General features: G+C 37.1%; 1 protein-coding gene across 1 annotated transcript in view; it reads left to right on the forward strand.

Moving 5' to 3' along the window:
- PAN3 (poly(A) specific ribonuclease subunit PAN3) overlaps nucleotides 1-15,313 on the forward strand; it is a gene marked incomplete at both ends in the record, with an annotated part of 74,807 nt that overhangs the window by 13,645 nt on the left and 45,849 nt on the right. Inside the window, 2 exons of the mRNA XM_079548858.1 lie at nucleotides 9,044-9,110; nucleotides 10,806-10,876. Coding sequence (XP_079404984.1) covers nucleotides 9,044-9,110; nucleotides 10,806-10,876 — 138 coding nt within the window. The remainder of the gene's footprint in view (nucleotides 1-9,043; nucleotides 9,111-10,805; nucleotides 10,877-15,313) is intronic.

The following is a 15,313-nucleotide window of genomic DNA, read 5'->3' on the forward strand; positions in this document are numbered from 1 at the left end:
GTATTTTTTTAAATTGTATGTACAACTACAAATTTGGGTATTACTGAAGCTGTATCTTATCCCTTTTGTGGGAAGTCATTGTTTTGTGTTGTTAAAGTGAAGTCTACAGCAACACTGACAACTTTCTAAACACAAAGTTTTAATTTATAATTTTCCCTAGAAATATGATGAGCATGAATCTAATGTGAATGCTCACAGAACTTTTAAATACTAATGCCTGTGACATTACAGTCAAGGCATTGTGTTTCTTTTTGAGAAAACAGAAGGAATCGCTGTGTCTCTTACCTATTGGAGGCTAAAGAAAAGTACTTCTGAATGTGAATTGCATTATTGTTGAAAAAAGTGATAGGCATTAAGCTACAGTTTAAACAGGAGCATTTTTATGTTGATTTGGTCTTTCTTTAAATAATGTAGTTTAAGTTCTTATTTTCATAGGTAAAGCTGTCAATGCTGTTTTGGTTGTCTGTCAGCTTCTATGTTGAGACCAACTGCCAAATTAACTCACTTGTGGTGTGATTTCTCATGTCATTCAGCCCTCTGGAGAAGAAGGCAAGGGAAAAATCTGATTTTTATTTCTATGAAACAAGTGCTTTACAGTTTGGAATAGAGGATTTAAGCCTGATAGATCTGTGGTTGCATCAAGGGTGTATCTTTTGCTGCCCTGATGCAAATTTGCCCAGATTTCATTACTTGATAAGACTTTCCAAACTGGTTTATTTAGCACAACTGGATGCCTTACTAGGAGCTAGATAATTTAACATACAGCCTGCACTGGCGTGTTACAACATGAGTTCGTTCCTGTTGCTACGGTGTTGGCCTGGTCTAGGCCTTGGTTGAATGCAGGGCAGGAATGCTGATCTTCCTTTACCTTTTCCTTTTCATCAGCTTCATATTGAAGCTGCACGGAGGAGAGTCTTTATTTGGTGAAAAAAGAACTGTATCTGGGTTAATTGGAATGGAGAGATGTAGAAAGGCAAAGAGACATGCAGTGGGCTTACAGAAACTGATTTGAAGATGCAAATAAGATGCTGGGAGGACAGAACTGTAAAGGGGAAGAAGAGCAGAGAGACTTACAGAATGAAGAGTGGACTTGTGTGAGGGCAGTGCGTAAGTTCCGGACAAAGAAACAAGGTGGCATGTAGCCAACTTGAGTTGCAGTAGCCTACGAGCAGGACAAATCCTTGCACATATTCTTTTCTGGGTTCTTAAATCAAACTAAAATACTGCAAATTCAGCATTCTCCCTGTCAGTGAAACATCTGAAATCTGCTGCAGAATGTCTAATTGCCTGTAACTAGCGGTGTTCCTCAGGGGTCTGTGCTGGGTCCGGTCTTGTTCAACATCTTCATCAATGACCTTGATGAGGGGATAATGGCCACCCTCAGCAAGTTTGCTGATGATACGAAGTTGGGAGGATTGGCTGACACGCCTGAAGGCTGTGTTGCCATTCAGCAAGACCTGGATAGGCTGGAGAGCTGGGCAGAAAAAAACCCGATGAGGTTTAACAAAAGCAAGTGTAGGGTCTTGCATCTGGGGAGGAATAATTGCATGCACCGCTACAGGTTGGGGGATGACCTGCTGGAGGGGAGCTCTGCGGAAAGGGACCTGGGTGTCCTGGTGGATGACAGGTTGGCCATGAGCCAGCAGTGTGCCCTTGTAGCCAAAAAGGCCAATGGCTTACTGGGGTGCATTAAAAAGGGCGTGTCCAGCAGGTCGAGGGAGGTGATCCTCCCCCTCTACTCTGCCCTGGTGAGGCCTCATCTGGAGCACTGCGTCCAGTTCTGGGCTCCCCAGTACAAAAAAGACAAGGATCTCTTGGAAAGAGTCCAGCGGAGGGCCACGAAGATGGTGAAGGGCCTGGAGCATCTCTCCTATGAGGAAAGGCTGAGTGAACTGGGTCTGTTCAGCCTTGGGAAGAGAAGACTGAGAGGGGACCTGATCCAGGTCTATAAATATCTAAGGTGTGGGGGGCAGAATGGCGAGGCCAGACTGTTTTCAGTGGTGAGTGGAGACAGGACAAGGGGAAACGGCTGGAAACTGCAGCATAGGAAGTTCCGTACAAACATGCGCAAGAACTTCTTTACAGTGAGGTGACGGAGCACTGGAACAGGCTGCCCAGGGAGGTGGTGGAGTCTCCTTCTCTGGAGATGTTCAAGACCTGCCTGGATGCCTACCTGTGCGACCTGGTGTAGGGAACCTGCTTTGGCAGGGGGGTTGGACTCAATGATCTCTGGAGGTCCCTTCCAACCCCTACAATTCTGTGATTCTGTGATTCTGTAATTAGCCTCTGCTTTGCTTGTGCAGATGAAAGTGTCTGTTCCATCCCTGAATTACTGAGTCATCTGTGGTGGACCTGTGCAGTTCAGAAATAGATACATCGGTGATGCACTACGAGGAAACTTTTCAACTTACTTATTTTTTTTACTGGTGAAATAGCACAAACAGGCAAATAATTATGCAGCTATAAGAAATGCAAGTAAGGTACAGTTAGATGTTAAGAAATGGTAAGTCTAGTTTGCCAGTGGAACCTTGAGTTTATGTATTGAGATGTATTCCCCATAACATTGTGTAGTTTTTCAGTAGGAGAATTGTAAGGTGGACTTGTTCAGAACACAGCCTGCATGGTGTGTACCTGATGAGCATCCTTTTTACAGTCAGTCAAGTGTGTGCATCTTATAGTCCTGTGCCTCACTTTTGCATGCTGTTCAAATCATTTTCTTGAAAACTCCTAGTTGGCATTCCACTTCCATGTGCAGGTTGCTTTTGTTGTATCTAATGTTTACATTTCCTTTCTAAAGTAAAGGAATGCTTTCCTTATTAAAGAAGAAAGCTGTCTGCATTTTACAGAGGTATGGAAGGAAAAAGATGACCAAAAAAACAATAGCAGTGCTACCTCTACTGGAGACACCGGAATTATTGAATTTAAACTGTATGACTGGAAGATGAGGAATGGAGTTAGTGACCCTATGTAGAAGACTTGGTTGAAATGGCTTTACTGGTCTCAATCTAGTGAGGATAATAATAATTGATCTGTTATGGGTAATGCTCATTTTCTTTCACTATGGGGTATCCTACATTCCATGCTTTATTCACTAAATGCCTTCCAACATTATTACCAGGGGGTCAATAGATAAATCTAAAATTTGATAAGACTATTTCTAATTCATCTTAAGAATGCATTTGTTATATACAGCCAACAGAACAAGTTTGATGGAAACAGCTGTGGTTGTGTGCAGTGAGGTTATCATAACTCAAGTGTAATAGAGCCAAACTGCCTCAAGCTAAGTTAATATCCAAATTGTGCAGTAATGTTCTTGCATGCAATACAACGTTAAGTAAGCAGCATTAGGAAGGAAAATAAATTGTATCATGATGTATTGAGGAAATGCAGTCTTTGCATAAATACTACAGGTAGCTAGTGATCAACATTTCTTCAGAACAGATCTTTCTGACTCCAAGATCTCATTTGGATGCATGAAGAATATTTCAAGAGATCTGGAAGCATATCATTGAGATTAGACCAGTGGTAAAGGTGCAGCTAATGATGATACCCAGTTTGCAGTGGAAAAAAGATGAGGGTAAAAATCCTGAGAAGTATTAAGGAGAGGCAGGGCTTTTAAAATGGCCATTGTTCTAATTCTTTGTAGTTCCTTTCTAAAAATGGACACTGCCTCATTCTTCTATTCTTCGGGCTGCATCAAAATTGTGTGCTGTTAGCCAACCTTTCATTACCTCCTGTTGGTCCCTTCTATTGTTTCTAACAAGTTTTCTATTGATCAATAGTCTCCAGTCATCATCAGTTTGCATTTTCCTGTTTTACAGTTCTGTTTCACATGTCTTGTCTTCCCTGAATCTGCATGTGCTCTTACATACTGTATTTGCAGTATTGGCTTCCAGCTTATCAAAGCATGTATTTTCTGTTTTCTTCATCTCTGACTAATAACAGAGCAGGCCTGCGCTACACATGGCTCATAGGCTGCATGCTGTCCCCAAAGCTGTTCTTTTTCCTTTTGGCTTACAAGCAGCCAAGAGGCACTCTGAGATGTGGCTCAAGAAGCAGCTCATTCCCTTTGGCTCTCCCAGTAGCAAGGAGGCAGGAGCTGGCTGGATGCCTGTAGTGCTTGGCTGCTTGGTCAGTCATTCTGCGTTCACCTTCGTGCTTCTCTGAACCAACACCACGTTAGTGCTACCTCTTTACTAGCTGTAGATTGATTCACGTGGTGTGGGAAGGAGTCTCAATAGTGTTATGCTGGAATCATGAAAGGTTATGCAAATAATCTGTGAGAATATAGGCAGACTAGTACCTTGTTGTCAAAATTTCTTCTACCATATTGATTGAATAACTTGCTTGTAAGAGCTTAAAACAGCAGAAGATGTCTTCACATATGCTGCTTCACAGAAATGTTTTTCTATGTTTTGGTATGATGAGCTTAATAACTACATGCCTTTCATTTGTCTGCACGTTAAACATAAAGTAAAAGCACATTTTATCAAGTAGTAGCTGTAAACAAGATAAGAAAGGGAGTGTAATAGTCCTTAGCACTAAAGCAGGCAAGGCCATGTAATGCAGAGGAATCAATCTTGCTTTTGCCATGCTAATATTGGTGTACTAAGAGTTCTTGAAAAGCCTGAGAAGTAGAAATCTCCCTCACTTCAAAGCCTTGCAGCTGAGTAAACACAAAGGCCTTTGTTCCCATTGTTGCATCTGCCAAGAACTGAGTAATAAAACTCTCCTTATAGCACAGAGGCTTGTAACTGTCTTCAATTTTTAACTATTGAGGACTGAGTGGAAATACAGAAATACTATTTTAAATATGAAATTATGCTATTGTTTACATAATGCCTTTTGAAGAAATCTAGTTGCTTTAGTTCAAACAGTTCAGTGGGATGTGCTGTAGGTGGTGTCAAATATGCTAACCACCCAAGACAAGTTTGGAATGGCTTAGAAACGAAAGCAAAAGGTGTCACCATTTGTAGGTCACAGAATTTGACAGCTAAACAATGGCTTGCTTGGTTGTGACAATCTTATTCTTTTTGCAAGATGACTTCTATTATAGTTCAATTAACATTATTTTGAAAATGACAAAAAAATACTCTAAAATACAGTTCCAGTAGAAGAGTATTAAGGTGAAGAGAATAACTTGTGACATGCTACAAAATGTTTTTTGAGATAATATACATAGCAAACGAATGATTCTGAGGGAGGTACTTCCTTTTCTCAGGATTAAGATGAAGGATATGGAGACAAAGGGAACAAATGCCATCTCTAAATACTGTTGTGAGAGGAGAGCAAAAACTAAGATATATCTTGTAACATAAATTGTAAAACTAGATCTAATTGTATGCTGCAAAGCTTTATTCATTCTCGATGAAAATTCTGTAACTATATATTTTTGGGTAGAGTGAAATAAAAGCAAAACAAAGTTGGTCTTAGTGCAGGGTAGAGGCAAGATGATGTGCAGTTAGAAAACCCTGTCATTTTTCTTAAATTTTATTCTTTTCCTAGCCTACTGCACCAAGGAGATATTGGAAAAATATCTAATCCTCAAACATATTATCAAAATAGCAATTTAATGTAGAATTTATACAGTGATGCTGTTGTCATCTTAGTCTGTCAAAATAATACTTGTTTCTTTTAAAGGCATGTTATCCTGCAGCAGTTCTGAACAGAAAACTTTAATAACCATCAGACTATCTTATGTTTAGATGAGGTAATGATTCACTTTGACATCAGTGTCGTTTTTGAAACAGTACGTTTTCACACAGTTTTTTCTAGGGGGTGTGGAGGGAGGAAACTTATGAGCATATTCCCTCTCCTGTATTGCTTGAATATTCAGGCATTGACACAGTCTGAAACTTTTTCTTTTTTTTTTTCCCCACGAAATAAGGAACTGTATTTTGTCACTGATAGAAGCCCCAACAGTGCAAGCTGAAGCTTCAAGTGAAATCCTTGGATGGGGCTGAATGTGACAGTTTTGTTCTGTAGCAGCTCTCTTTTGAGATGTGAACAGAAACAACTTTTTAGTTCCTTTAAAGGGAGAGGGGCAGAATGTATGCCAGTCAGCCTAGTTGAATTTTAACTACGGCTTAAGGAACCTCAATAAATCATAGCACCAGGCAGGCAAAGAGGAGGAATTTTTATGGACCTGAGTAACATTGGAGTGGTGCGCAGTTATGCCAAAGTTCTTTCCATATTAACTTTGATGTGTTGAAAGTCATGATGTATTTATACAGGTTAGAAACTGATATGTGTGTGCTTGCTTTGCCTGGCAGGCTATATAGGAATGAATAGTTTGCCTGTGGTCATTGCTCTTACCTTTCTGGACCTTTCTTTTCGGCTTACGTTTCTTGTGCTTGGATTATTCTTGAAATTGAATTTGTATGAAAAATAGTTGAATGCTACTAAGAGATAAAGGAGTGTTATTTGGAAATAAAAACCATGTTATCCAGAAAACGTAAATAACAAATAATGCTTGCTGTAGTTTTTAATTTATTTGTTGTTTAAGGTATTCTCATGTGGACTTGGTAAAAATGAGGTACAGAAACAAGCTTAATTAAGACTAAATGCTTTTGGGTGTGGTGGAAATCTTTGATATTAAAACATCTTTAAAGTCCTTTATGTGACTATGTGTAGGACTTCCATGAATAATGCTAAGAAGCTTGTGCATGTGTAATAAATGGTGAGAAAGATGAAAAATTAAAGGAAGCGGCTGTTGACGTGGAGTTTTTTACCTCATTCAAGATGGAGCTCACAAGTAATTATTAGAGCAAGAGTTGTCCAAGATCAGAAAGCTGTTTTTTGGAACCATGGTTCATATGCAATGTTTACACCTTGAACAAGCCTTTTGACATCCATAGGTTCAGTAAGTTCTTTGCACAGCGCTATTAGGATACTGAACAAAGTGTTTGTTGCAGTGTCTCCAGTGTGCATGCTATGTTTTTATTGATCATATCAGTGCTGATTTTCATCACTGCAGTCACATTCACATTGCAAGCCTGGTGATTGAATGTTTAATTCCTCTACTTGAAGACGAAAAATATTGATCACAGAGAAGAGCTTGGTTCCCAATTTAAGCCACATCTCAACAATTTTTGGTACCAGCCTAGATGTCAATATCTTATGTATCACCATTATGACAGACCATTACAATTTGCTTTAAAATTGTTGTAAAAATCTGAGTGTCAGAAATAGACATTAACATTATTTTAATCAACACCTGGACAATTTGCACATCTGAAAGGTTTCCATTAGATTCCTAAATCACTCCTTAAAAGGACCAGTGTGGATGTATCAAATGCTAAGAGCAAATACACTGTAGGGATACTTCACAAGTATAATTTTGGAGTAGAGTGAATACAATCTGAACGGGTGTGAGATGGGTGGCATCAGAATAAGGAAAGCACATCAAGCAAATACTGTTTCTCATTTCAAATTTCTCATCTGCTTCATATCATGCTGTGTACTCATATTGAATGAAGAGTTGTTGGGAAAACCAGTGGTGGTATTGGGCTTACTGTAGATAGGAGCACAAATCATAGAATCACCAAGGTTGGAGAAGACCTATGAGATCATCTAGTCCACCCGTCCTCCTATCATCAATAGTTCTCATTAGAGTATATCCTTCAACACAACATCTAAACGTTTCTTGAACACCTCCAGAGTCAGTGATTCCACCATTTCCCTGGGCAGCCCGTTCCACTGCTTGATCACTCTTTCAGAAAAGTAGTAGTAGTTCCTAATGTAGAAGAGAGGGCAATAGAAGAGACTGGCATGTCAGTTGACAGTAGTATATTGATTGAATATGCTATTGAGAGGATAACAATAGGATACTTGTTTAGGATACCTAAGTTTTGTAAAAACTTTCTTAAAATTCCTTTTCTAGTAGTGCATGCTGGTTTTCTGTTTTTTTTTCCCCTCTGGTCAAGAATTGGGTGAAATGGCATTGATGTGATATGCAGTAGGCTTTTTGCCATCTGCCACCAGCATTTGGATTGGCAGTGGAAAAATGGGAGCATGAAGAACAACTCCAGTGACCAGTTTTGAGTCTTAGTCTGTGTCTAGACTACTGAATGAGACATGCCTGGAAACTTTCCTTGGTACCAGAGGCCAGCTGGCATGGAATGATCTGTTTGTGCTGGTGTATACTCACCCACGAAAGCAGCTGTTGTGTGCAGACTGTCTACTTGACGGGATCTCAAAATTTCTCACTGCTGAATACTGGCCTGAAATTTGGCTGGGAGACTCCTAGCTGGTGTAGGCCAAAAGTATTGCAAGGAGTATGTTAACAAATACAGGTGCTATCACTTGGAGATGGAAGGGCACTACTTGACATTGCTCTGCTTTTCTTTGTGCATTTTTTTCTTCCAGCTGGGAGACTAGGCAGAGAAGACAATAAGCAGGAGTAAGTGTATGCTGCTTAACTTCCGTGTCAAAGCAGTTGGAGCTCTTAGAGCAGCACTGTTTCACTTAGTCCAGGCGGCTGCTAGGTGGCACCTCCAGAGCAGTGCAGGAGAAGCATGTAGGGCCTATGTGGAATATGGAGCAGGTTTCGTGCATCCTGATGGCTTACAAGAATCATGTGATTTTGTTGAAAGGACCTGTTCTTTTGTTTTAAAAAAACAGAAGACCACAAACCAAAAGCAACAGCCTCCTCCCCATCTAATGTGATACTAATTTGAGTATTTTGGTTAGAAAAGTATCATAAGGTGATGATGGTGTATAATAAGGGAAGGAGTTGATTCACACGTTCACAGTGAATGAATGTTTAAGGGAAATTATAACGGAATAACTGAATTTTCTTCCTGCACAACAGTGTTGGATAACTGTAGGTTTTGTAAAGCCTCCCTAGCTAGAGAATAGTGTTTTGGTTTAGTGCATAGTCATTTTTGGTTTGCGTTGCTCTCATGTGAAATACTGTATTTTACTAAACACTTTTCTCAACAACAGATGACTCTTTCTAAAATTTTCTAAATACCACTCTTAGCACTCTCATTTAATTTCTGTAGCTTTATTTTATGTACAATTTAATTTTTTATTTTTTCAGAGGATGACAAATAGCAGCAGCTCTCCTAGCCTTCTCAATGACAGTGCCAAGCAATATGCAGGCCATGGTAAGTATCTTTAAAGTAACAACATACAAAAGTATGTTTAGGAGCTTAAGTGATTTTGCTTTAGTAAAAGTGAGCCATAAGGTAGGTTTTCTCCTCTGATCCGATTTAAGGTGCAGGAGAACTTTTTGTCCTATGGTATAGTATTCAAGTATTTCCTGTAGTCTGAAGTTCAAGTGCTACAGAACTCATACATTTTCAGCCTTCTTTTTCTGCAGTGGGGAAAACCTAAGTAACAAAACAAGAAAATTTCAAAAACAAACAAACAAACAAAAAAAACCACTGCAAACATTATCTATCGGGTTTTCTCTCATCAAATTAGAAGCTAGTTTAGATAACCCCTATAAAGCACTGATAGCTTAAATAAGTGTTTATGTTAGCCCACAGTAGTATTCCTTTTTATTGTACTTTTCATGGCAATTATTTTGTAGAATAAATATACAGGTTTTTAAGGAGTTTTAAAGGAGTACATTTTTTTGTGAAACTTATCATATAAGTGACAAATCTTAACAGATTCTCAGTTTTGTCCTGTAAGCAGTAATTTACCTCTAATGTTTTTCTTGTTATTGGGAATGTGTTTCAACCAAACAGTGCATCTCTACAGTGCAGGCCTATGAGTTCACTAAACTACTATGAAAAGTGTATTGAACTTCCATAATATGCTTTTAAGAATTCCTTTCCAAATTATAACAGGTACTGCAGATGATTTCAGCTGTTGCTGTCAAACCAACTTCTTTCAATAAGAGAGTACTGTTAAAATTTTCTGTGCTGAAAATTGCTGTATAATGTTGATGTTGTAGAATTCCATTTGTGTGTCCAATGCTGTTTATATTATGCTTACAGCTTTTTTTTTTTTTTTTTTTTTTTAAAGCATGGTAGTATCTATGCCTAAGAAAATTAATTTGAAAGTCAAAATTTGTTTTTGTTTTCCTTCCTCCTGTTCCATGTTTCATTTCCAGTAGGTCTTGTGCTTTGTGCCGCTAAACAATTAGCTATTCAAGGCAGTGGAGTTCTACTGCCTGTGTGACGGGGGCAGATAGTGATGTTGATGCATGTGAAGGAGAGAAACCAGACTGAGTTCTGAAAGGAACGTTAAATTCTGTTATGTCTGTAGTCCTTTGTTCTCCTTCATCTGTAGAATTAACCTTTAAAGGAGTATGTATTTATACTGAAGAGTGTTTCATTAAAATGTTACTGTTTTAGCAGGTGACGTTAATGTCTTAATTTGGTAGATATATTTAGTTTGGACTTTTGTGTTCAAGTTGCATCTGTGATTGTTGTGGTGTGTGTGTATTTGGTGCTTCAATTTTGCATAGGGGCAAAGAAAAAGCATTAAAAAAGCTGCCAGTAGAATGTGGACTCTTGCTATCTGTAGTTGTGGTTGAAATTTGTACGTGACAAAGAACATCCATATTATTTGGTATGCCAAAGTTAATTTCAGGTAGCTAGAGATAAAGGCTTTGAAATGTTGGATGGACATTAAGTAGTGTCAAGCAATTGACTGTAATAAATTCTGTTAATAAGCACCATTTCATTTGTGCTGTTGCATGAAATCTAACAGATACTGCCATTTTTGTGCGTGGTTGCTAAACATAATTTTGTCTAAAGTATTTCTTCCATTCAAACATATTAAAAATTGTAAGTTTTCTTTTTAATATTGGGAATATATAACATGTTGTCTTGCATTCTTTCTTACAGATCCACTAACTTCACCAAATTCATCCTTGTTTAATGACTTTGCTGCCCTCAGTGTGTCTCAAAGGAGAAAGGTAAGCAGTAACTAAATCTTAAGCAGAATGTTTGTGTATGAGTTGAGAGGGAATAAGATTGGGAATAAATTGAACTAGTAGGTGAAATAAGAATGAATCTTCTAATACTACTAGATTAATTTTAATATTTCACTGCTGATATGAGATCTTTTTTAACTTTTACTGTGCAAGATCAGACTGCTGCTGTTATTGAAAAATATTCCAAGCATTTATGAATTTTATAAGAATGCTTTAAGTGTGAAACTTAAGGCATAGTCCTTTAAATTTAAAAACAAATAATTTTTATTATTCTAAGGCTTGCAGGTGATTTATCTTGTGCCTTCATGGTAACGAGTTCTGAATACAAGAATAATTCCCACCATTTATTTGTCCACGATGTTAAAGTAATTCTTAGCTTGAAATGCATTCAGTTTGCAAGTCATTTTATGATGATAACATTGGGAATTCCCCTGAATTGGTACTTTCCAATTTGTATGGAAAAATCTTTTTGAACACTAGACTGTTTTCAAACATCTGTGCCAGCTCCGGCTGTGCTGTTTACCAATTTTGTGCGTACAGACACAGTGACTGGAGTAAGAGACATAAGATTATCTTTTTTTTTTTTTTAAACACTAGAACTAATTTTTTTTTTCCAAATTGTCTCATTAAAAAATAAAGTGTTTCTTTTCCTAACTGATTATCAGTTTTACTTTCACTGATGACTTTCATCTTTTGCTTCTTATCTGCCATGTGACCCTGAACTTTCCTGTAGCCAAGAATTCCTTTTTTCTTGAATGTGCACTATATCAGCATGCTTTATGCTTATGCTTTTCATATAACCTTTATTTAGGTTATTAATTAATTTATTTACGTGTTGGCAAATAAGCTTTTTATTATTCCTCCAGGTGAAGCTTAAAGATAATGGCCACAGTTGGCCCATCAAACACTTTTTTTTTTTTTTTTTTTTTTTTTTTTTTTCTTGAAGTAAAATACAGTTGTAGAATGATAATTTCCTAATATGCATCAAAACTACATGGAATTGCTGAACTGTGCCTTTCTTTAATGCCAGCTAGAGACACTGGAAGTTTTATTTAAATAACTTGACGTGTGTCTACCTACTTACTGAGGAGAGTAAGAATGAAAATCATATATTTCCTCATTAAACTTCGTCTGAAGCACTGTGTATGTGTGGGTGTGTATTTGTCTGTATGTATGTAAAGCATATATACAAACGAAAATGAACTGTCATACGAAAGTATGCTAAAAGGACCACTGCTTCTAACGCTAAAGAATTTTGAAATTATTTAGTACAAAATGAAAGCAAAGAGAAAGCTCGAATAACATAAAGCTCAAATACTAATGAAGAATCTTTTCTGACATTCTCTTTTCCCCAAGAAAGAATCAGCAATTAAACCACTTGCTACAACAGATTATGAAAATGGACTGACTTGTTTTTTTCCCAGTTAATATTTCAGACATAACTGGCATTAATTGAAAGAGACTTTGCTTTGCTTTGAATATTAATCATTTACTGTTGATTACGACTTCTATCTTTGTAATTCTTTGTAATGTATATCTGTGCAAATGTTGATAAGTAATGCTGGCAATGGGGAGGTTTTTGTCTAATATGACCTGAACTGTCTTAAAATCTAGGCATCCAGGCTCCCTCTATAGTCAGCAGAGAGAGATGAGCAGCCTGAAGGAGCGCTTGACTCATACTGAGAAAAGCATGCTCCATAAGACCTATGTCAGTGGCTGATTTAAGTGGTTAATATTTGATTTGTAGAGTCCCAAGAAATTAATCTAAATTCTGTTGTGGCTGTCTGACTTTGACCACCAAAAGATACTTTGCAAACGATCTTGGACGTTGTTTCTCGATATATTTAGTACGTTTTGAGCATCATGTTCAAATGTGTTAAGTAATTTCCTGGAATCAAATGCTTGAGTGCTGGATATTTGAAAACTTATGTGATTTGCCCCTCCACCTCAGTAACTTCATTTTATTTAGAGCTTGAGCAATATGCCTTAACAGGCCAGTATTTGCTACCTGCTGTAACACAAGCTAGATGGCCACTTAGGAGTGTTTGTTTCTGTTCATTGACTCTAAAGGGAGCCTTGGTGACTGGCCGAAGTGTAGGTGTTTATAACATCTACTGCTTAAAAAAACAAAACAAAGAAAACTTTCCATTTTCTTGCTAAGAGCCCAGGGCTAAGGTTTTGTTTGTTCTGAACTAGCTGGCAAAACCAGCATTTCCTTCGTTTATCACTGACTTGGAGGACAGATATAATACAGTCCTGGTAAGTGAATAAAGAGTAATTGTTTTGCTTTACAAATTAGAATTGTGATATTTTAAATATATAAATTATTTTTATAAATATATAAAGAATTGTTTGCAATTATGTAAAACCTAAATGTCTGTGTTGTGTAAAACCATATTACATATTTTTTATAGAAACTATTTATGTAGATGTCTTTTAATGAAATTAAATTTATTACTTTTTTATTACTGATTTATTACTGGCAACCCTCTAATAGTGGGCAAGCCATGTGAATTTACATTTGATAATAAAGTACTAAAAAAATGACTTGATTATTATTTTGAATATTCTTGCTTTTTAATTAGTGAGGTTTTTTGAAACTAGTCAGTGAGGTTGAGCTATTGTAATTGCTTATGATTATTCTTATGCTTAAAAAAGTTGGTTACAGCTTTTAGAAACAATCTTTTTTTTTTGTTGTTTAAAAAGTTAAAATAGTTCTTTAACTTCGAGAATGTTCGTATACATTGTTTTCTCTGTCTAGAAATTATTAAATTGCATTTCAATTTTAGATTCCAGGAAAGATAAGATTACTATTTAAAGACATTTTATAGGATACTTAAAATGAAATCAAAGGAGCTAAGTATTTCTATAGATGGAGCCTTGATGGAGGTTCTGTCAACTGTAAACCCTGCTGGATTTACTGTCCGGTTGTTATAACTCTACATGCAGTAAGACAAGCAACCTTAAAGTGAATTTCCTATAAGAGATTTTCAGGTAAGTATTAACTTACAATGCACAAATAGGATTTGTGAAGCATGGAACAACAGCTAGAGTTAGTGACAGACTAACCCTCTTTCCTGAGAATAACAATGTCACACTTCTTATTTTGTTTTTTATTCAAATACGTGTTGTGTTTGGGGAAAAAAAAAAAAAAAAAAATAGCATTTTGAATGTGAAGTTCTTGGTTTTTTTTTTTCCAAAATTGAATTTTGATTTTTATCTAGAAAAATGTTCTCCTATAAACCTGGAAATAATCTTGGAATGAGTTGGAAAACTTGTTTGCATTCATTTTGGTTCTGGTAAAAATAAAAATACACGCAACATACCTGATGAGAATCTGGTGCTAAGGGAATGACCATTTGATACACGAAAAGATCAAAAATATGCAATGAAATTTTTTTGCTTAAATTTGTTCTGAGACTGTTACTACCAATCTGGACTAAAGAGTTGTACTGCTAGTCACTGGTCGGCCTTATAGGATAATAAAAAAAATTGTTTACGTACATTTTATTTTCTTACATACCTTCAATCCTCATGGAAACTGAACTCTTCAGAAAAGTTGCTGACGCTGGTTTATTTCCATTTTGTGTAATGATTCTGAACACCTAGAGGAGGAGAGCCCTTAATGTGGGGATTGCTGTTAGTTCCCAAGCTGCAAGGAGAGAGCTGGTTTGCTGCAGTGAATTGTACTTCAGTGCAATTGTAATGTTAATTGTATGTGTTTTTGCAGAATTTTTTTAGAACTCCTTCCACTTGTTTTAGCTGACTACAAGCCAAGACTAACAGATTCCAAACTAGATTAGAATGGAAAGTGTAGGAGAGATGATTTGGACTGAAGTTCTTTCAGAACAGACTGCTATTTGGTGTTCCTTCTAGGGATCCATGGCAGGTGGGGGCTGTGCAGTGGGCTTCTTTATTTGTATACTTTGATCAGAAGTAACAAATACTCAGAGAGCAAAGTTTTGAAGCAAAAAAGACTTCCTGTAAGGCTGGTCTACATAAATGCAAACTCTTCTTAAGGAGTGTTAGGAGAGTTTTTCTCTTCAGAGGAAAAAAAAATTAAATAACTCCAGGTCCCCTAGAATACAAATTGATAAGATCTAAACTGTATCTTAGAGTGTTCTTCCCTCCCTCTAGTTTTGTTACCATTTGGGAAGCTGTATTTTTTTCTCCAACGCCCCATCTCCAACTCTATCTTGATACTTCTTTTTACTACGTTTGTATATTATTCGGTGGTGCTCATTGAAGAGATAAGCATGCTGTGTTTGGTTTTGCTTTATTTACTTTTAATGAAGATTGTTCCATGTTTCATGGTCTCTTGAATACCACTTCAAAGACATGAAGCATATTCTGAGTAGCTGAGAGGTCATTGCCAAATGCTACCTTATGTCACTGTGTTGTGAACTGCAGAATTTTGGC

Source organism: Tetrao urogallus (assembly GCF_951394365.1).
Source record: "Tetrao urogallus genome assembly, chromosome: 1".
In the NCBI taxonomy this organism is placed as follows: Eukaryota; Metazoa; Chordata; class Aves; order Galliformes; family Phasianidae; genus Tetrao; species Tetrao urogallus.